Source organism: Hemicordylus capensis, chromosome 1 (assembly GCF_027244095.1).
Source record: "Hemicordylus capensis ecotype Gifberg chromosome 1, rHemCap1.1.pri, whole genome shotgun sequence".
Classification (NCBI taxonomy): domain Eukaryota; kingdom Metazoa; phylum Chordata; class Lepidosauria; order Squamata; family Cordylidae; genus Hemicordylus; species Hemicordylus capensis.
The window spans coordinates 181,818,570-181,840,626 of record NC_069657.1 but is presented as its reverse complement, the minus strand read 5'-3'; the positions used below and the strand labels follow the sequence as shown (position 1 = coordinate 181,840,626).

The window sequence follows — 22,057 nt, the reverse complement described above, 5'->3', positions numbered from 1 at the left end:
TGGGATCTTCGGTTTTTTCAAAGCTTCGCTGAGAACTGCGATTTTGCCGCCTAAGCATTATGCCCAACTGCAGACTCCAGTATAGCTGAGGTTTCACACCCATATCCAAAACCCAATTGTAGGGGCAGTAGTGTGGACCCACCCCAGGGGCTGCTCCATGCTTTCAGCACTTCTCACAGGCAGCCTCTTGGGAAACCGGCCACGTCCCTCCTGGCAGCCATATAGCTATGGAGTTGCCAGGCTACAGGGACACCATCACACCCCAGTCCAGACTGGCCAGCCTGTCAAGCCAGACAACCACTCAGGGGGAACCCCCACCCCATTCCAACTCCATCCCTTGCTCCCCCTCACCCAACAAGCATTAGGGTGAGGACACAGGATGAAAGGATGGGCACTCAGTGCTTTTCACCCTGAGAAGGGAGCAAACGTCATGTATGTTCACAAGCACAAACACTCCAAGTGGCAACATAAGCAGGGCACCTCATCACAGTGCCAGGAGCGGGGGGGGGGGAGTACAAAACACAGACCGAAGCAGGGAAGCTGGGGCAGCCAGGTTCTATTTTTCAGCAGAAAAAAATGGGATGCAAGCCAAATCAGGAGGAAAAATGAAAAAAGAAACCGTGCAAAGTGTGGAGACAAAGGGGCCATGGAAAAGTTGCCAATAATTGCAAAAACACAAATTGTGCTGCATTTAAAGATCCAGAGATCTATGTGGAGGAAATGAACAAGACACATGTATCCATTTATCATTCCTAAAGATTATTATGATTTTTGTCTTATTCATTGAGATGCAATATTTTGGTCATATGCATGTGCAGATATTATCTGCAAGATAATTGCTATTGTTATCTCGCTATTCTAGACTACTAATTGTTATTGTTATCTATTTACTCTAGACTATTAATATAGCATCTTTAGGATTGATAAATGGATACATGTGTCTTGTTCATTTCCTCCACATAGATCTCTGGATCTTTAAATGCAGCACAATTTGTGTTTTTTGCAATTATTGGTAAGTTCTATTTTTCACACAGAATGGGTGGGGAAGCAGGGGGCAGCCCCTTTCCCAGGTGGGACTATTTGCTCCCCAAGTCTTGCTCATGAGACTCATGGTAGGAGAGCTGGTCTTGTGCTAGCAAGCACAACTTGTCCCCTTAGCTAAGCAGGGTCCACCCTGGTTGCATCTGAATGGGAGACTTGATGTGTGAGCACTGCAAGAGATTCCCCTCAGGGGATGGAGCCGCTCTGGGAAGAGCAGAAGGTTCCAAGTTCCTTCCCTGGCAGCATCTCCAAGATAGGGCTGAGAGAGATTCCTGCCTGCAACCTTGGAGGAGCCACTGACAGTCTGTGTAGTAGACAATACTGAGCTAGATGGATCTATGGTCTGACTCAGTATAGGGCAGCGGCCTATGTTCCTATGTAAGAACTGTCTGTGGGCACTAATAGAAAATTTACCAGATGGTACTAGCATAGTACATGATGGTAACATTATCCCACAGACTACTCTCTTGGAAGAGTTGCAGACTAAGGGGTGAGCCTGGTCTTGGTGACTTCCACCACTCTGCTGTTGAACCCTGCCCCCTGCCAGCCTGGCTGCCAATGATGTACACCCCTGCCTGTGCCCCCAGGGATGCCGCTGCTGTCCCATGGCACCTGGAAACCAGGGACTCTCTCTCCCACCACTACCTGTGCTGGGAGAACTGCATATGGTGGCATGCCGGGCCAGCTCCTGGAATTTTGAATGGGTTGAAGGGTCCGTGCTGCAGCCCGGTGTCTGCACTGTCCATGCAGCTGGTTTGCGTGGGGGTGCTATTGGCAGGGTTTGCAAGGCAATCCCCCTCAGAAGGGATCCCTGAGCGGCCAAGTTCTAATTTTTTTCACAGAAAGGGTGGGGAAGGGGCCCCAAACCCTTTCCCTTTTGTGGGGCTCATGCCCCCCAGAGGCTTGTTCATGATCACGGCCAGTCACCAAGGTCAGTCTTAGGTCATCTGAGAGCCTCTTTCAGGGATCCAGGCACCCGCCACATGGCTCAATGGTCAGGCATAAGAGTGCAAAGCCATGGTGACACCCCCAGACAGCTTATGAGAAGGACCATCCGAGGGGCGAGGAGAGAATGGCCTGGACAAATCTGCTACAATGTCAAGTGGCAAGACATCCCCTTCACCACCTAACTCCTCTTCACAAGAGTGTCAGGCCATGGTTGTTCTGAATAAAGCAAGCGTGTTTTCTGGGTGGTAGCCGTGGGGTGCGCTACCTCAGAGACTACTTTCCTTGTCTTGGGGGCTGCGGACTAGCTGCTGTAGAACTGTGCCCCGTGCCTGCCCGCCCATGTGCATATGTGTACCCTTGTCATTGCCCTGGAAGGGCCATCCCACTGTCCAAGGGTGGCCAGAGAACGGGGAGTACCCTCTCCCATCAACCCCCACACCTGTAGATCTGCATACAGCATGTGGACAGAGCAAAACCTGGGAGTTTTGAACGGGTGGAAAGGTCCTTACTGGTGCCTACCCCTCCATCAACACTGTGTGCACACCTGGGCAAGGGAAATGGGAGCATCTAGATCAGGGATTTTCAACATTGGGTCCCCAGATGTTATTGGACCAGCTTCCATAATCCCCAGCCAAAGGCCACTGGGCCTGGGGATTATGGGAGTTGAGTCCAATAGCATATAGGGACCCAACGTTGAGAATCCCTGATCTAGATGACTTTTGGGTGCACAGAAGTCTGCAGGAGGGAAGAGAATGGAGAAGTTTTTTTGGGGGGAGCTATTCTATTTTTATTTTTTTCACACAGAAAGGGTGGGCAAGTGAGGCCTAGCCACTTCCCGGGGTGGTGGTGTTGCCAACCCTGGTTACTCAAGGCCTGATGCTGCATGTGGCCACAAAATGATCACACAGACTACACCCACTCAGAAGCATCAAGCCATGAGTGCTCTGAGTGTTGCTGTGTGTTGGGCAGGGGCATCCCTTAGACTGCTTTCCTGCTCCTGGGGAGGGCAGCAGAGGTGCCTTGGAAACCAGCCCCTTGCTGGCCATTTGTACCTACGCACAGGTGTGTTGTTGCCAGTGGCTCCTGTGGCTGACCCAGGAAAAGAGGAAAGTGCCCTCTGTGATTCCCCACACCTGCTTATCTGCATACAGCACAGAGACAGACCAGACCCAGGATTTTAAAACTTGAGTGTATGTACTGTCCTGTTGGTCCACCCTACAGCCTTGCACACAGCCAGGCTATAGCCCATGACTTGTGGGTATGTCCAAGACTTCAGAGCTTCTATTTTATAATGGGGGGGGGGGCGGTTCAAGAGTAGGACCCCCATGGCAGCTCAGGTCATGAGCTCACAATCCACAGGTGAGGATAGCACCTTAGCAGGCACAGGCATGTACGAACCAGTCCACAGGCCTCCGAACCAGTTAGAATGTGGTGCCGGCTCAAAGGTTTGACATTGGGGTGTGTGTGTGTGCACTTAACCCCCACCCCACCCCACCCCTTCATTGTTAGTGAAAGCTATGGGGCAGCAGTGTAACCTCCCTGACGCCCCTTCCCCATTCCTGGCCAGAAGTCGTGCCAGCGCCCATTGTGTGTGCGTGACATGCGCAGACGCTACTTCCATCCAGGAAAGGGGTGGCAGGGAGGTATGCTGCCGCCTCATGGCTTTCACTAAAAACAGAGTTGGGGGGAGCAGCAGGGGGGGAGCACACCCTCCGCCACCCTTAAAGAACCCCACCCCCAAGCATCAAACCGCACCTCCGCAGCTCCGTGCACACCACTAATGGCGACCGAGCAGCTGACGCAGTGACACTTTGCCCAGTCTGGTCACAGAGCTGGCTGGGATCAGTCAGAGACAAAGCAGAAGGGAATGGCTTCAGCTCCTTCAACTCCAGTCAGTCTGGCTATGGTTTGCTGAACGTATTTGGCATGAATTGGACTTAGGAAATGTAACACCAGTCATGATTAACTGTGGTTATCTTGTATGCCTGAATCCAGCCACTTTCTCAATACCAAGCAAAAGATGAAATGGAAAAGCCATCCTAATAATACATTAGGTTCTCCTGCATGCAAGCCACTAGTTTCTGTGCATCATGGCACAACAAAAGCTGTACTCAAATATGATGACTAATGAAACTGCTCGATATTTTATTAATATACACAGCTCCCTAACAGAATTGATCCCATTGTTCCCTTTGCCCATTCTAGCAAACACAGTATGTGCTATACAAACAGGATTTCTCCCACCCAGGATTACACTGCTTTTCATACAGAGACCATAATTTATAACATCTGCAATTGTTAGATCTATACATAATATACAAAGTTATTTATGTCCAGAGGTGCAGGCAAGGGAAAAATACTAGCTCTTTTACATATAGAAGTTTTAAGGACATGCAATTTGATCCTGAGAATAATACATTAGAATTCTGTCCTGATAACACGTTTGCATAACAAATAGGGATGTGCAGAATGTTTTGAACACAAAACGTTCTGAAACACCCCTCACAATGAAAGGCCTGTTTCAAATTCAGAACGGAACCACCCCATTCTGAGTTGTAATGTTGAGTGTGCCGAGTGCCGTTCTGGAGGCGTGGTTTCCCCTTGATGACTGGTTTTGGCACTGGTTTCCAATTGGCTTGTCATCATATTGATTTATATGATAACCAGCCAACCAAGCAGCAAGGAGATCACAAGCCAATTGGAAGCCGGTGCCAAAACCAGTCATCAAGGGGAAACCACGCCTCCAAAATGGCACTGGGCTCACTCAAAACATTCTGAGCTTGTTCCGTTGGAACAACCACACATCTTATTAAGAACCACCTAAAAAACCAGTGCTTTTCAAAATACTAGCATCTGGGAGCTCCTTATGACTTTTGGTAAACCAGTTAACACTTCAAGTTTCATTTAGAGCAGCGAAATCTGGATTTTTAAAATAGGATGTTCCATTGGAATAAAAAAACCCCTCTGCATTTGAAAAACCAAGATATATATTGTTAAGGTACTATGCAAATCAAGTTTCACAGCCTTGCTAATTTACATTTTAACAAAATTTGAAAAATGCACAGCCGCATAAATTCTCAACTTAGACAGTTAACGTACAAAACTTAAAAATATTCTGGACATTACAAAAATATTCTAGATATATTCTAGATGGTACAGTCCTTTCACTTAAAACACCCCATAGCTCTATGCTTTCAGCTCAAATGAAAAATAGGAACTTGGCAACGAAGTATCTTGCCATGAAGTCTACTCCTCAAAGATTTTGTTCAATAAGTACAAATGATTAAACCATGCTTTCACGAGGTGGTGTCTGCCACCGGGACTGCAGATTTTTCATAATACAGTGTGTTATGCTATGTAGTTTCTCTTGCATTTCAAAAAGTTCACTCCCTGAATATCTGTGAAGGTTTTCAGAATGAATCTGAGCAGCAAGGATATTGATCTGGGCAGAAAGGTCTGTAGCTGACTGCTCATCTGCATTGGAAGAAACTGGCTCACTCAGGTCTAGGAAGAAAAATACACACACAATAGTTATTTTCAGAGATATCTTAGTTTAATAAAGCTAGAGCCCTGTTCATTTGCTACTGGTAGAAGCATTGCTGCTGCCATTCTGCCCGCAATTCCTGCTCATGGGGTTACATACCATATTAACTACAGAGCCCAACCGAGTAATCACCACTAGCATGATACATAACCATCCTAATCATGAGGACAAGAGCTTGTGTGCTTCTGGCAGCTGTCACAGAATGATAGGAACCTCCCCACTGCAAGCAAATTAGCCAACAAGCTTTATTCGGGACAAACACAGTTTTAGGTACACCCATACCCACACAGAATCTTCACTGCAATACGAGTCATTTTTTGTAGGCAATACTAACCTGATGAAACTTCATTTGTAGAAGAGGGCTTCTCGTCAATGCCATTTACTGACTTCTCAGTATCATCTAGACCAGCAGTTTCTTCAAAACTTCGAGATTTTACCTATATGAATTTGGTAGACATGATACAATTGTGTTGCATTTTACTGTGATATACTTTTTGGTTAACAGCTGCCTTGATATTGGAGATGAAGTAGGATACGAGTTCTTAAATGTGCTTTTAAAAAGGACTAATGAAAATAGGGGAAATCCCAATCTGTTACATATTATGAGGCAGCACAGACTGTTTAAAACAGGTTTTTGTCTCTTAAGAGCAGTATTATTTTAATCCATAATGGCTGGTGTGTGTGTTCCAAACACCAGTGTGCACATAGAGCTAGTTCTCACACTGGTCCTCATGCTTCTGAAGCACAGATGCTCTTTCACAGGGATGCCATTATTTCAGAGTTCTCCCCACATGCCAGAAATGCCATTAGAGTGGAAACATGGCCCCAATGACTACAGCAGAGGGTCCACAGACCCTTGGGAATGGCTTTCTAGGCGACTGGGGGCTGCAGAGAGAAGGAGGGGACAGGAAGATAGCTTGCACTCACACTCTTGCAGGAGTGCTGTTGAGGATGCAGTCCAGTGTAAGTATTTAACCAGATTCTACTTATTGTTACAGGACAAGTCGTCTTACCTGTTGATCATGGTATCCTTTAAGAACTCGTTTAACGTTGGAAACCTTGGGTGAACGAATGGGAAGAGTTTTGATCTCGGCTGCTGAGAGGGAACTCAAGTCACCCACAGTCCTGATGTTTTTTGCTCGAATGAGTTGTCCTAGTCCTCTTGCCCTTAGATGAGACCAAAGAAAGAAAAGCATTATGTTTCTTCTCATCTCTTGACTGTATAGTATTTCACAAGTCAAGTAAGAGCTTGATTTCTTTGTTAGAAACGCTCATCTTTGGAACAGGAAGCACTCTTGCCTTCTAAGAAGGTTTGCTTTTCCATTTTAAGATTTCTTTTGCCAATGTGTTATCCAAAGTCTACCTTGAACAGGATGCTATGTACACATTAAGGCCGAATCTTGCTTCCAGCTCTGAGTGAATGAGCCAGCTGGGGTGGTTGGTACCATCTAGGGGGATTAATGCTTATTTGACTTTTGACCAAGTCTACTCCTCTAGAAATGGAAATTGTCATTTTAATGATGGCATCACAATATCTTCAGCATTCAATGTGTTAGGCTTTTATTATCCTGAACCCACTGGGCCTGCAGGGGCTAAATCGACAATGGTGTTTTAAAGGCTTGTAAAAACAAAAACAAAACAGAAACTACTACAAAATGTTATCAGCATCCGAGGAATAGAGATGAATATTGGCAGGAATGTCCTCCAGAGATTACTCCATGGAGAGAATACAACCATTTGTCACCCTGACCCTAACCCTTTCCTCTGTGCAAAAATGAAAAAAATTAGGAGGAGAGCTGGTCTTGTGGTAGCAAGCATGACTTGTCCCCATAGCTAAGCAGGGTCTGCCCTGGTTGCATCTGAATGGGAGACTTGACACTGCAAGATATTGCAAGAGACTTGCAAGATGCTGCAAGAAACTTGACACTGCAAGATATTCCCCTCAAGGGATGAAGCTGCTCTGGGAAGAGCAGAAGGTTTCAAGTTCCCTCCCTGGCAGCATCTCCAAGATAGGACTGAGAGAGATTCCTGCCTGCAACCTTGGAGAAGCCGCTGCCAGTCTGGGAAGACAATACTGAGCTAGATAGACCAATGGTCTGACTCTGTATATGGCAGTTTCCTATGACTGCAAATCTATGCTAATCGTTTTGGGGTAGAGATAAAGAAGAAGCAACACCACAAAGAGATGTAAATGAAACAGTGCTATCACCTATTTCCCACCTCTAGTGGGTGGTCATGGGCCTGGCTGATGGATTACATAACGTTTTGCAGACATGGGTGAGATCTTTGTTTCAAGTTTGCATCCTAAAGCAGTCCCGCCCCCACTCCACCCCAGATCTTCCATAAAGGAGTCTTCCACCAAGTAGAATAAGTTATATAAAATAGCAAATGCCCACATTCACTTCAGTTTAATTCTCCCATGCCAAAATTTTTGGAGTGTCCGGTCTAAATAGAGAGGCTGAAATAGGACCACTAGTTACTTACCATATCCATATGAATGGTTATTTTATGCTTCTATTTTAAATCTTTTTAGTCAGATTCGTGTTTTTATATTTTAGCTTAATATTTTAACTGTGTATTTTTATAGTTTTGTTTTAATTTTTATGTGTGAACCACCTTGGGATTGTTTTAATGAAAGGTGGTAGATAAATTCAACAATCAATCATTCAATCGATCTATTCTCCTTCCCATGTGCTCCGGAGGCAGGACTATGCTTATGAACTGAAAGCTTTAAGACACTGGGAAAAACAGCCCAACCCAGTTTCTAACGTCCAAGTCAGTTACTAGCAGAAAGACAGCCAAGAGGAGGAGGAGTAACATACATGTGGAAATGAATATATTGTGTCCTCAGCAGTTTGGGTAAGACGACAGGGTGGGTTGCGATCTCTTCCATTCTGGCAGCAAGAAGCAGCCTTCATGGTAAGTAACCAAAGCTCCTTTCTCTGCTGGAGGAGGAGGAGGAGCTCTCCTGTGGCAATTGCCATAGCTTAAGAAACTTGGGTGGGACATGCCAGTCTACTGAGAAGGAAAAATCTGCTGTAATACCCTTCTGCTGAAGGATGTGGTAGCAGATCTGAAAAAAATCTAACTTGCAATGTTTTGTGAATGTTGAGGCAGATACCCATGTTTCTGCCTTACACATTTCCGAAATGTGTAATTGTTGGAAGACTCTGCTGCCACTCTGGTCGAATGGCAGCAACACCGGATGGCAATTTCACATGCTGTATTTCGTAGGCTAAGGCAATACATACCTTGATCCACCTGGCTATGATGGCTGCTGCTATCATCTGACCCATGGAAGTGGATGGGTCAGGTATGACGCAAAGAGCAAATGTGTGGAACAGAAGGAGTCTGTGCATTTGAAGTAAGTCTTTAAACACCCATGAACATCTAGTTTGTACCAGGCCTTCTCCAAGTGGTGGACTGGATTCGGGCAGAATGAAGGCAATATGATGTCCTGTGTAGGGATGTGTGAAATGTTTTGGATACATTTTGGATACATGTTTTGGATACATGTGTGATACGTTTTGGATTTGTACCCAAAACAATCTGTTTCGGGTTTTTTGTAGACAAAACAAAACACCCATTTACAAGATCCGAAAGTTTTGTATACAAAATGAAACGTCCCTGTTTTGGCTACAAAACATTTTGGTTTTTTGGACCTCCATTTTGTGGCGATCTCTGAGCCAGTCTCCATTTTGTGTTTGACATCTCTTTGAATTTCCCACTCTTCCAATCGGTGACGTAAAGCATGGGCTGATTCCCTCCTTGTTCCCCATTGGCTCTTTTGCCTCTTGCCACTCTTTACTGACCCCACATTGGCCAGAGGACAGGTTGAAGAAGGGGCAAGGATTGGGGGGGGGGAGTTCAAGGAGGGGTTTTCAATTCATTCAGCAAGTCGCCATTCTGCCTCTCTGCCTCATTGAAGAGAGAGGGAGAGAACTAGTTTGCAGCATTGCATGCCTCAAGTTGCCATGATGCCATGCCATTGCCTATGCCTGCCTTGTTGCCAGCCTGAGCCCAGCCTGCGCCCAGCCTGCCATGGCTACTGCATGCCAGCCTGGGAATGGATTCAGGGGCAGAAGAGTGGGTTGAGTGGTAGTGCCCCAATGGGTGCCTGCCAGGCTGCCACCACCCAGATTCTAAAGGAATTGAGCAAAGGGCTGGTTATTTGTGATTTGTTGAAGTTTACTCGTCTTTAAGATTTCTCCCCATAGGGAATAATGGAGGTTTCAGCAGCCCCATAACTCCACTTGGGGGTACCGGGGTGGCCCAGAGCAAGTGGTAGTGTAGTGTACATAGGGTGCCAACCACCCCCATGGGTTGCTAACCTATGGGGTGTTGGGTTCTGTTGTTTCTGAGGTGTTTTGAGTATAAATTTTCTGCTAGCATACGAGAGTGGATTCTTGTTTTTCACTGAAAATCTCATGCTACCAGAGAATCTACACTGAACACCTCAGAAACAACAAAACCCAGTACCCCACGGGCTTGTGGGTATGGGGGTGGTTGGCACCCTATGTGTACTACACCACCACTTACTCTGGGCCACCCCAGTGCCCCCCAAGTGGAATTATGGGGCTGCCGAAACCTCCATTATTCCCTATGGGAGAAATCTTAAAGGCGCGTAAACTTCAACAAATCACCAAAAAAATCAGCCCTTTGCCCAATTCCTTTGAAATAATTCTGGTAGCTTCCTTGCCCCCATTAGGCACTACCACCTACTACACTCCACTCTGGGACATCCCCTTCCCTTCGACGTGAAGCGATACATATGCTGGAATCCCCATTATTCCCTATGGGAAAATTCTTGAAGATGCGTAAACTTCTGAAATTCACAAAAAATCAGTCCTTTGCCCAGTTCCTTTGAAATTTGGGTGGTAGCTTCCATCCATTGGGCACTACCCCCCCACACACTCTTTTTGCCCTGGGACCCTTTTTAAAAATTGGAATCTATTCAAATTTGGAAAATTCAGCTACAAAACGAACCAGGGGTGATTCCGAAAATTTGGTACAAAACAAAATTGGGGTGTTTCAATTTGGATCTGAATTGAAACGAGAAAATTCCAAAATGCACACCCCTAGTCCTGTGAATGATGGAAGACAGATGAAATCTTGGGGATGAAGAAGGGGTCTGTAATGAGTCAAATGGAAGCCTGAGAAAGAACATAAATATTTGCTAATAGATAGGGCCTGTAATTCTAATACTCTTCTAGCCAATGTGAGTGATTAAGAAGGCTGATTTAAAGGACGGCAACCTAAGGGGAATCGAACATAGGGGTTCAAACAGAGGAGCCTGCAATGCATTTAGCACCATATGCAGATTCCAAGTTGGAAATTGATGTATGGTAGGTGGAGAGAGAGCAGAGCGGCCCCTCTGAGAGGGTGGTTGGATAGGTTCTTTTTCTTTTGTATGGATAAAACACTAATTAAAGCTGCTGCTTGCCTCTTTAGGGTACTGGCTTTCTGTCTAGCTCCTCCTGAAGGAAAACTAGGAGCTCTTTGATCCTGCATTCATGCTTTTGAATTTGATGCCTAGTGCACCAAAGCAAGAAAACGCTACAAGTGAAGTAATAGATACAACTTGTGAATTGCCATCATGATGTTAAGATTGTGTTAAGCACCTTAGGTGAATAACCACAGAGGCTTCAGGGGTCCTACTCAGTCTCCAGGTGGCTAACTTTAACCAAGCTGGGTCATAGTGTAGGTTAGGACCTTGTTGGAGCAGAGCTGGGATTACTGATAGAAACAAGGGGTCCTTTATGGCTAAGTGCAGATCCTCTGGAAACCAAACCCGCCTGGGCCAATACAGAGCCATGAGAAACACTTGTGCTCTGTTCAGGTGCACCTTGCGTGGGGACCAACTTGTCACTGGTACTGGAAGGAAGGCATAAAGCAGAGTTGGAGACCATGGGCTTTATAGAGCGTGAACCATCTCCGCTCCCTGACAGGGGAATCTGTTAGAATCTGTTTTTTAAAAAAATCTGTCTGGAATTGCTCAGGGAGGAAAAAAGATCCACCTGTGGGTGACTGAAATGTTCCGAGATCATGAAGAAGACCCGGGGACTCAGGCTCCACTCTGCTGGATCGATGTCTTGTCAGCTGAACCAATCGCTTGGGAGTTGAGAGTCCTCTTGACGTGTTGCGCCCACAGGGAGGACAGATTCAATTCTGCCCACTGGAGAAGGAGAGTGGCTTCCTGTAGTAAAGATTGGGACCTCCCCCCCCACCCCTTGCATCTGTTTACATGGGCTTTTGTGGTGACATTGTCCATCCGAATGAGTACGTGTTTGTGACTGATTATTTGCTTGAAGGCTAACAAAGTCATGCGAATCACCCTCAATTCCAGCCAGTTGATACTGTGTATGTGTTCCTGTTCTGATCATCTGCCTTCTGCTGAGTGGTGGAGACAATGCACTCCCCAACCCATGAGACTGGCATCCGTGGCTAAGGCGGTCGGAAAAAGAACTGAGGAACATGGCACCCAGCCCCGCTCTTAAATAGCATGCGCTGCGTGTGGGCGGGGCTTGGACGCCTCGACAAGCTGAGGCATGGCTACCGCGAGGATTCCTGCGCAGGCGCAGAACCCATTCTTATGGCTGTCGACGGATCTCGATCCAGATGTGCGCTTTCAAATGACGTTTTTGTGCAATGGCTTCTTGATATGGAAGGAGAAACCACTGGAAGGGCCTTAGGTGAAATCGGGTCCAATGTACTGCATTTAGGGACATCACCATAAGGCCCAGTAGCTGAGCCAGAGATAACAGGGGCACACTTTTGTCTAGTAGAGTCTACTGTATAATGTCCAAGATTCTGTTCATGTTCTGTGGGGAGAATGAATTTGTCCATAACAGTGTCTATTATGACTCCCAGGTGCTGGATCCTCTGGGTGGGGATGAGATGGCTCTTGGTCAAGTTGATGAGGAAGCCATGTTGCGTCAGTGTTTGAATTGACCTATGTCCCTGTAAGGAGATTATCTAGGTAGGCAAGGATCCTGGCCCCCTTTAGCCTCAGATAGGCTAACAAAGGCACCAGAATCTTTGTGAAGACCCTTGGCACCAATAACAGGACAAGTGGAAGGGCCTTGTACTGATAATGGGTTCCTCCGTAATTTAAAAAAACAAAGCAAGGTACAGCTTGCAGGTGGATGGGAAAGGGCAGGTATGACTCCATGAGATCTATCGAGGCTAGGTAGTACAGGTGACAGTGCACTCACCCCTCCCGCCGCATTTCTCCCGCCGGCGCTCCGTTATTTCCAAGCCCCTCGGGGCGGCAGCGTTCTTCCCTGCTGCCCTGTTGTCCTCATCGGCCAGAAGTAGAATGCGTGATCGCTACTTCCGGCCAATGAGGGCAATGGGGAGGCAGGGAGGAACGCTGCCGCCCCAAGGGGCTTGGAAATAATGGAGTGCTGGTGGGGGAAATGCGGCGGGAGGGATGAGTGCACCCTCCCTCGCCCTTAAAGAACTACCCCCACTGGCGTCAAAAGCACCTTCAGGCACATCCCTAGGACACAAGACTGCAGAAACTGGGTTGGGCTATCCTTCTCAGGCTTTTAAACCTTTCAACTAACTAGCATAGTCCTGCCTCTGGAGTACATGGGAAGGATAACCCCACAGGAGATGTCTTCCTCCAGTAGCAGAGAAGGCCTGCCTCTCTTCACATATTCCCTATGTATATGAAGCCTGGCTGAACTTCAAAATATCTGTTGAGCTCTTGGATCTATTATCTTAATTAATCCTTTCATGCTAGGATATTAGTTTTTTGTTCTGGGATGGCAGAGTGGAACTTTCTCAGCTCTTAGAGGCATTTGCTTCCCACTGCAGAAGGAAGAGATTCCAGAAATGTAACACTGCTGAAAAAAAAGCAAGCATGGAGAACATACTTCTCTTTATAAAATGAACATTGTGCTAAGAGCACTGAACAGGGCTTCAAGACATCACCATCTCATTCTCTTAGGGAACTTAATCACATATAGAATCCAAGAATACTCCATCTACAATGAGCATAGATACACAGTACCCTAGAGTTTTCCTGTGACTATTTTACAATAATCTGGTTGTTTCTTTTGTAGCCTGAGACCACAACTTACCTATAGATATGAGTGCACCTCTACTATACACCCTGAGCCGCCTATACAGATTAGCCAAGTCTATCAAACAGTTTTTAACAGAAGACCAATGCTAAAAAGTAACATGCCACTTACCAAATATTTGATGTAATTTGAGGCAAAATTGTGTCAACAGGTGCCTTACAGCCCACCAATGCAGGATATATGCTTTCTGTAGGAGCTGGTAGTGGTTCTTTGACCATTTCAGTTATCTTAAACAATATATAAAATCATTAACTCAATTAACTTTATGAGCTGAATCTAGGAGAAAAAGTACATAAAACGAAGCAAATAGAGAAGAGGTACATAAAACTGAAGCAAATCTTACTAAACACTTCTTTGAGCTCTTATATTTATGGCTACGAGATCCTGGGGACAGAGATCCTTTGGTTGGAGTGGTAATAAGCTGGATAAGGAAAGAGGAAAAAAGCTCTCTCAGGATAATAGGAATCAACTAATACCCTATGGCTAATCTTATTAAAATCCTATGCCTAAAGTCAGGTATCTCATTTTAGAAAGACAACAACAGCTAGTTTCATAGAATGGGGCACGGTACCAGAGGCTGCCAGTATTTCTTTCATAAGCTAGCTAGGCCAACTAGGTCTTTAAAAAGGGGGTGGGGGTGGCACACTACCTTACAACCAACAATTTAAATTAATCGGATGAATTTGCATTCAGAGATCTCAGTGAAAAAGTAGAAAAGACTTCGGCATGTGCTCTAGGAGGGGGTGCCATTCCCCCTTGTCCCTGCATTTCTTACTTATTTGGAAGGCCTGCTGACTCTCAGGAACAGCTTTTTTTAGGGGTACAAGGGGGTCACAGCAGTGTCCCAGTGTGAACAGGGAACTTCTACATCTACATGGGGATCTTTGGATCCCAGTCTTTGCTTGCTCCAATGAATTTTTTAAAAGGTTCCTCCAGTTATTGAATTAAAGATATTGTTTTCTAAGGAAAAATACTTCAAAGCAGCTCTTTAACAGAAGGCAGGTATTACCTTGGCCTGGTTGTTAGACAAAGGTTTAATACTCCGGGGAGATGGAGACCCGTTAGAAGGATGAGGTCTAACCACAGGACTTCGCCTGTCAATGTCATCTGCCAATTCTTCCTGGTAGATTGGATTGGCAAAGGAAACACGACGACTCTGTAGAGATTTAACAGGGTACCATTGAAACCAATGAAGTGCCACAATAATATAAGTTCATTAGGACAAGAGAGCTATAGATGAGTACTAGCAATTACCTACATGACCCTTAGTCGTGCCTATTTTCAATGTGCTTATTTTTTTTGTGTAAGAGCAAAAACGCAATTAGAAAAGACAGTTAATATGTTCATCTTGTTTCAAACAGGAATGAAACATTGATTTTGAAAGAATCAAAGCAATATTAAGTCAGTACAAGGGATTTCGACATATGACACACTGAGGGTTCTCAAAGTGTTTCATGATTTAAAGAAAAAATGCTATTGTTTTCCCCAAATTGTAGAGAGACCCTCTGAAATGGGCCGAGCAAAGCATAATGTGCAGCCAAAGTGAGCAGACAAGCATGTGTGCCTACATGTATACACACACACCCCAAATCTCCAAAGCAAATATTTTTTCTGTACATGGACCTAAAAAGCATGCCTCTTGATTGTAGTCATTCTTATGTGCCGTGCATGTTTGGCTTATACTTGGGATTTATGTGAGAGAGACTTAAGAGTAACAGAGGATCTCTACTAGCCTTTGATGGCTACCATTATTTGCTCCATAAGTAGCCTCATAAGCTGCTTGGTTCCAGATTGCAATTTTCTCTCTGAATTTTGAAAACCAGATGTGTCCAATATCAGGGAGTGGCTTATCATACCCATATCTGATACTTAAGCAAATCATATACTGACTCTTCCTCATTTGTGAGAGCAGCTCTAATGGGCATGAGCATGTGAAATATTATCGCCATAGGCCCATGCTGCTATTGCAATTCAGGTAGTCAGTGCCATGACTACTATTGAGCCCTGGAAAGGAAAGTGCTCAAGTAATGCATTCAGCATTACTTCAAGCAAATCTCTCTTTGGTGGTTCCAATGGTGCTTTTGAAGAGCTGTATTCTGGAAGTCAGGAGGCGTTGAAAGGGGGACTGTGACGGTCAGTGTGTCTTCCATGGTGGGGGTGGTGGGGGTGCTCCCTCTTCTTTCTCACCCTTGAAAGCACCCTCTAACTCAAGGAGAAAAATCTGTCCTCAAAAGGTCCCTTGTAGGAGGCTGCCCTATTCAAATTTCTAGCTGAAGCCCTCTAAAGAGTGCCAGAGAGTTCAGGAGTGGATATTACGCCAGAGACGTAAGTTTTGGGTGGTATAAGATTATGTTAAATAAAAAATAAATAAATATTTACCCCTGCTACTTGTATCCTATATTCCTTTTGGCAGCTGATCTGAAGCAGCGTTGAAGTTTCAGACAGCTTTGACCTGCTTGCGACTTGAAAAATAATCCAAAGCTATGCTTTGCACCTAATAGCTGTGCACAGTTAAGCTCTCCCTAATATTTAACCTCTGTACTGGATTGTGGAAAATGTGTTAAACAAGCCCTATGGGACTTATTTCAGCCAGCCTGCTGCTTCATGTATGGGCAATATATTTCCTAAAATAAGGAAAATGTCTATGAACTGGTTATTAGGGAATCTCAGCTACAGGAAGTGATAATTCTGCATTTAAAGTTATACTACTGACAGATGTTTCTGCGGCTGAGGCTTGAGCTCCTAGATAATTAAAATACGTTGTCAACATGAGTAGGTCACGCCAATAAACAAAGCAAGATACCAAGAGGGTTTCAGCTCTTGTAAGGCCAAAGTTTAGACAATATGGAGATATTCATATGCAGCTGCAAATACTGCTTTAAAATACCTTGTTTGCTGGTGATGGCGACTCCTCCTCTTGTGGTCTTTTTATACCTCTCTTTAAAATACTGGTAGATGGAGATGCTGCTGGAGACCATATGCAGCGTGCCTGTACTCCATTAGGGCTTTCACTCATCTTAGCCAAAGACAGAGTATCAAGTTCTTTCAACTTCAGAGGAGAATCGACATTACAACTTCCCTTCCCATCATCTTTCACCAAGGTGGGAGTTCCAGGTGCCACTGGCATAGCTGCCACATCCATTTCTGTACTTTCTTCCTCACCCAATTCTTCTTGAGGCTCTGGTATCTCTGCCACAGAAGGTACTACAGTCGCTTTCATGTCACTCTCAACCATGTCAGCTACTGGTTCACGGGCCGTTGCCTCCTCAAGCTGCTCACCACACGTCTCTGCATTAGGGCTCTCTTCTACTTCATCAAAACAGTCAACATCTTTTTTTATAGCAGCTGGCTCTGTGTTGACTTCTGAAGGAAGATTCTGAATGATTGATTCTTTTGGATCAGAGTCCAGCCCCGAAGTTACTCTGGCCAATTGGACACAACTCGGCATTTCTGAACTCAGTTGGCAATTTGCACTCTTGACACACAACAATTTTGTGTGTTCATCTTTTTGATCATCATTTCCTGGTAAACCCTCTTCCGATTCAGTACCTGTACTTGAATCTTTCAAGTCAACAAACTCCCTAGCAGAAAGCACTGGAGTGCTTGTGGCAGAAGGGTCTGTGTTGAGCGTTTCTGCAGAGCGGGAGTCTTCTGCAACAGGAATGCATGATGAAGTCTCTGTTGATTTACTAAGTATCTTTTTAGGCTCTTTTAACTTTGGTTCTGAGCTATCTACTTTTTTTAGTTCAGTGGGCAACTTTTCCAGCTGCACAGATGACTTTTCACCACAGCAATCACAACTCTTTGATTTTCTTGTCCGCTTGCTTCTTTTATGAAGGCATTCAGAGGTCTCCGAAGATTTCTCAAATGACGAAAAAGTGCTGAGAGCAGTAGTATAGCCATCAATGCTTAAAGTCTCAGCAGGACAGTTTGTATCACTGTGTAACACAGAATCATTATCGAGCATTTTAGTTGACTGCCTTGTTTTTAATACAGGCTCCAGAGTGGGCTTTGTCACCATTTTGGCAGCAGTCTTCTCTGCATCCAAGTTGTCTCTACACTGTGGACTGACCACACCTTCCAGACCTGAACAGTCACTCAGTATGGGGGAATTCTCTCCCTTTTCACTGTTACCAGTCAAAGCTATTTCCATGCACCCCTCAGAATGTATTGCATCTTTATTTTCTACTGAGGTGGCCTGGATTTCAGTTGTGAATTCCAGCTTTTCTTGTGAAAGCAGCTTTTGGTTTTGGCTTTCCAGCTCTTCCTTCACCTGGCTTTCAAGGGAATTACATTTATTTTTCCACCGCCCCAATTTTTTCCTCTTGGTTCCTTCTTCTTTTGTCTCAGAACTATCAGACTCTGAGTTTTCTATACTGGAAAGCAAGCCTTGAGTGCTTCTTCTCGTATGATAGCGTGGAAACCCCTTTGATTTCTCAACAGTTGTATCTGGACCAAGATCTTGCACATCGTCCGTGTCAGAAACACAACTGCCTTCAGATTTTTTAGTACTTGTGCTAGTCTCCTCTTGGAGACTCCTTGAAGCATGAGATTTTTTGGATCCTATGCAGTCAGTATTATTCCCATGTACAGTACTATCTTTTTTATTTACACTTTGTGTAACTATAGTTTTTTCAGAAAAAGATTTCTGTTTCTGTGGGGCATCTTCTTTACCTTGTGAAACCTTCCTTGGCAGCAGCTTTTCAGCATCTTTATGCCTATCTTTCTTTTGTTGGCTGTTCTCTTTGTCTTGACTATCTGTCAGTCCTTCTGTAGTTTCTGACTTTCGCCTTAGGGAACGCCTCAATATCTTTTGATTAGGTGATGTTTGACCAACATTAGGTATTGCATCTCCTGATACAGCAGCCTCTGGGGGTGTATTTTCTTTGGAATCTAAGTTTGACCCTGCTTTAGTATCTGAAACATTGTCCAGAATTTGTTTATTTTCTGTACTTCCAATCACATTCAAATCTGAAGCTTGAGGTGGTATGTCTAGCAAACCTTTTGCTTCTTGTGTTTCACCAAGTAACTTGTGTCCAGCTTCCACAAGTTTACCAGGAGATACTTGCATAGGTTCTTCCTGATCTGAGTGTATTAGCTTTGGCTTTTTATCTTCTGAAAGCTCCGTTTTACTTTGCCTGAGACCTGACCTCTTTACTCCAGGTGTGCTCTCAGATCGCAGTTTTGAATTAGCTTTGTCATCTTTTGCTTTTTTGACTTCAGAATGTGTCTCTAGTGCATCTGTGCTTTCTAGGCATGGCCTCTTAGTCCTAGTTACAACTGTATCCATTTTGGGTATGGGGGCACTATTATCCACCACATTTGACTTTTCTCTGAAAGAGGTATCTGAGGCAATCATGCTCTCCTGTTTAGCTAGCAAAGAGATGCTTCCAGATGTTCCCAGCACATTATTGAAAGTTGAAGGACTGAAAGGTCTGTTCTCTGAATTATCAAACTTTTCCAACGTTATGAAGGACTGCCTTCTGCTCACAGGCTGCGGGGTTCCTGAAATGATATCGCTAGAAGCAGAACTGCTGCTACTGACATTTGAGGTGCTTTCATTTAGAGATTTGTCCAATACTGACATTTCCCCTGGAGCTGTTTTAGAAGCACACATTTCTGAATCCTCACAGCTGGAATCTGGACTCTCTTCCCCAAGGGTATGAAGCTGTCCAGTACTGGCAAGCTGAGTTTTCTCCAGAAGTAAATCTGACTTGCAGTTTTCAGTAACTTTAGGGGGGGCACCCACTAAGTCACCAGTCACTTTTTCATCCTGCATTAAAATAAGTTTCAAACAAATATTATAGTAACTGTATTGCTGACACTGCTTTATTGCCAACAACCACCTTTCTTCCAATCAGAGCTCAAGGTCATATATGGGATTCCTGGGCAGTCGACCAACCAGGCACTAATCAAACTCAGACTGTAGCATGCACCCATATACCTATATCTTAGTGAGAAGACATCCTAAGCTTCCTGGAACAGATATTCAAATATTTTAACAGAACTGTGGACATACTATTTTATTACAATTCCTAGCTTATTCTTAAACTAGTGTTTTCAGGCCCGTTGTGATAACGGGCGCTAGTAGGGGAGAGTTTCCCCCCCCCCCGCCCCACTTCCTCTGGCCTCCCCCCCCCCACACCCTCCCAGCTGGCCGAGACTTCCTTACCCAAAGCAGCCCGCGACAGTCGGGCGATCAAAAATCCATTTTTTGCGAAGAAGAGAGGAGCTCCCGAACAGAGCTCCTCTCTGTGCTAAGCCAATGCCCAAACTGCTGCTATGTACGCAAAGGACGCAATAGGCGCAAAGCACGCACACTCACAAGTTTTTTGGATGTCCGCTCAGTTCATTTTAGTTCCCGCTCAGGTTGAATCAGGAAGGCCCCATTCTGAATGCAGGTGCGCACACACTGCCTTGATACTGCCGCCCAGAACAAAACTCATTCCGTACAGAAATACAAAAATTAGAGGGACCACTGGCAGGAGCTTGCCTTGATTAAGATACAGAGGACAAAAAATAGCCCACGCACATTTTCAACATTTGATGTTAGCAATTCTTCCGCCAAGTCCTCTTTATTATGCAAATATAGAATACCCGATGTTTCAAGTTAACACAAAGCCAGTTTCAATCCAAGAACACCATCATCCATTGCTTACCAAACCAAATGTCACAGCAGTGCTACAATTCCTCTCAAGATAAGCAGTAGGCAGGGAAGAAAGGGAGCAATATACCAGCGGCAACCAATTAGCAATTACCAGTTAAGGTGGGGACAAAAAGAGGGAGGATCACATACAAGCTGCAAGAAGGAACAGTTAACCCTTCAAAGACTAATCCACTGCATAGCTGAAACCATCTTCTCAACTTTAATATCTGGTTTTAATTTATCTACACACACACACACACACACACACACACACACACACACACACACCATCTCCTTAATTTTATGCTTCTGCAAATTTCTTTCCACTGTCAATACAGTTATCTTGGTTCCCACCACTCATCCAGCATGCCCCTCCTTCAAATGTATAGACCACGACTTAGCATGATGTTATTGGTGTGTAGTTTAAACAGTTGGTTAACTCTTGATTGTATTGTAAGTGTGAATTTAAAGATGAAGGAGGGGCAGGCTGGACGAGTAGTGTGAACTAAGATAACTGTATTCATGGTGAAAGAAATTAGCAGAAGCATAAAATTAAGGATACAATGTATCTAGATAAATTAAAACCAGATATTAATGTTGTGGAGATGGTTTCAGCTACGCAATGGATTAGTCTTGGAACATAGGAAGCTGCCATATACCGAGTCAGACCACTGGTCTATCTAGCTCAGTATTGTCTTCACAGACTGGCAGCAGCTTCTCCAAGGTTGCAGGCAGGAATCTCTTGCAGCCCTATCTTGGAGAAGCCAGGGAGGGAACTTGAAACCTTCTGCTCTTCCCAGAGCAGCTCCATCCCCTGAGGGGAATATCTTGCAGTGCTCCCACTTCTAGTCTCCCATTCATAAGCAACCAGGGCAGACCCTGCTTAGCTAGGGGGACAAGTCATGCTTGCTACCACAAGACCAGCTCTCCTCTCCAAGGAGGGTTCCTTCTTGTAGCTTGTATGTGATCCTCCCTCTTGTCTTCCCCACCTTAATTGGTAATTGGCTGCAGCTGATATATGGCTCCCTTTCTTCCCTGCCTACTGCTTATCTTGAGAGAGAGGAATTTAAGCACTGCCGTGATACTTGGTTTGGTGAGCAACTGATGGTGTTTTTGTATTGCAACTCATTTTGTTTTAACTTGTAACATCTGGTATTTTTGTGAAATAATGAGGTCATGGTGGAACAATTGCTTAAAGCCAATATGCACGTAGCATCGCCAACTTATCAACTTATTTTGATGTTAGCAGGCAAGCTTTGTGCCAGTTAGTTGGACATTAGGCAAGAGTGCCAACAGTTGCATGTGCTTTACTTTAGTAGAATAGTCTACACCCCTTTTCCTAGAAGTTCTTTATTAAGAAAAATTTAATACCACCATTCTGATATATAAGTCAAGATAAGACTATACCTGGGATATTATTTTGTTCTCTTCCTTCCCGTCCTCTTCCTTCATGGTTAGTGTTGGTTTTTCCCTAAAATAATAAAAACTCCTTATTTTAGCTGCACTGGAAATTCAAAAGCCTTACGTTTCAAGGCTCTGGGTTGTACCATAGTTGCTGCTTCTCCAAGCAGGAGGAGAACTGTAATTAAACAAGGAACCTTTCCACTTGCAGAAGGAATCCTTATGCAAGCAGAAGAAGCTTCTAACAATGGGGCAAAACTCTGCAAAAAGTTAAGAGACATCTTATACTTACACAGAATCTTCCTGGCTTTGTGTATACTGGCAAAATAAAGTTGCATCTTGGGATGCATCCAAATTATTGTACATTGTAGGAATGTCAACTCTGCA

At 44.7% G+C, this 22,057-nt stretch overlaps 1 protein-coding gene across 4 annotated transcripts in view; it reads right to left on the bottom strand.

The window, feature by feature from the left end:
* Positions 1 to 4,107: 4,107 nt before the first annotated feature.
* The window catches only part of RIF1 (replication timing regulatory factor 1), a 62,496-nt gene continuing 44,546 nt past the window's right edge, over positions 4,108 to 22,057 (bottom strand). For 2 of the 4 annotated variants that reach the window (XM_053271539.1, XM_053271548.1), the window contains exons 27-35: positions 21,963 to 22,052; positions 21,677 to 21,740; positions 16,511 to 19,396; positions 14,633 to 14,779; positions 13,967 to 14,044; positions 13,735 to 13,850; positions 6,547 to 6,700; positions 5,868 to 5,970; positions 4,108 to 5,493 (exon numbers count right to left, since the gene is read on the bottom strand). In XM_053271539.1, coding sequence (XP_053127514.1) covers positions 5,273 to 5,493; positions 5,868 to 5,970; positions 6,547 to 6,700; positions 13,735 to 13,850; positions 13,967 to 14,044; positions 14,633 to 14,779; positions 16,511 to 19,396; positions 21,677 to 21,740; positions 21,963 to 22,052 — 3,859 coding nt within the window. In that variant the 3' untranslated portion in view covers positions 4,108 to 5,272. The remainder of the gene's footprint in view (positions 5,494 to 5,867; positions 5,971 to 6,546; positions 6,701 to 13,734; positions 13,851 to 13,966; positions 14,045 to 14,632; positions 14,780 to 16,510; positions 19,397 to 21,676; positions 21,741 to 21,962; positions 22,053 to 22,057) is intronic. The other 2 variants (XM_053271556.1, XM_053271565.1) reach the window with 1 other exon arrangement.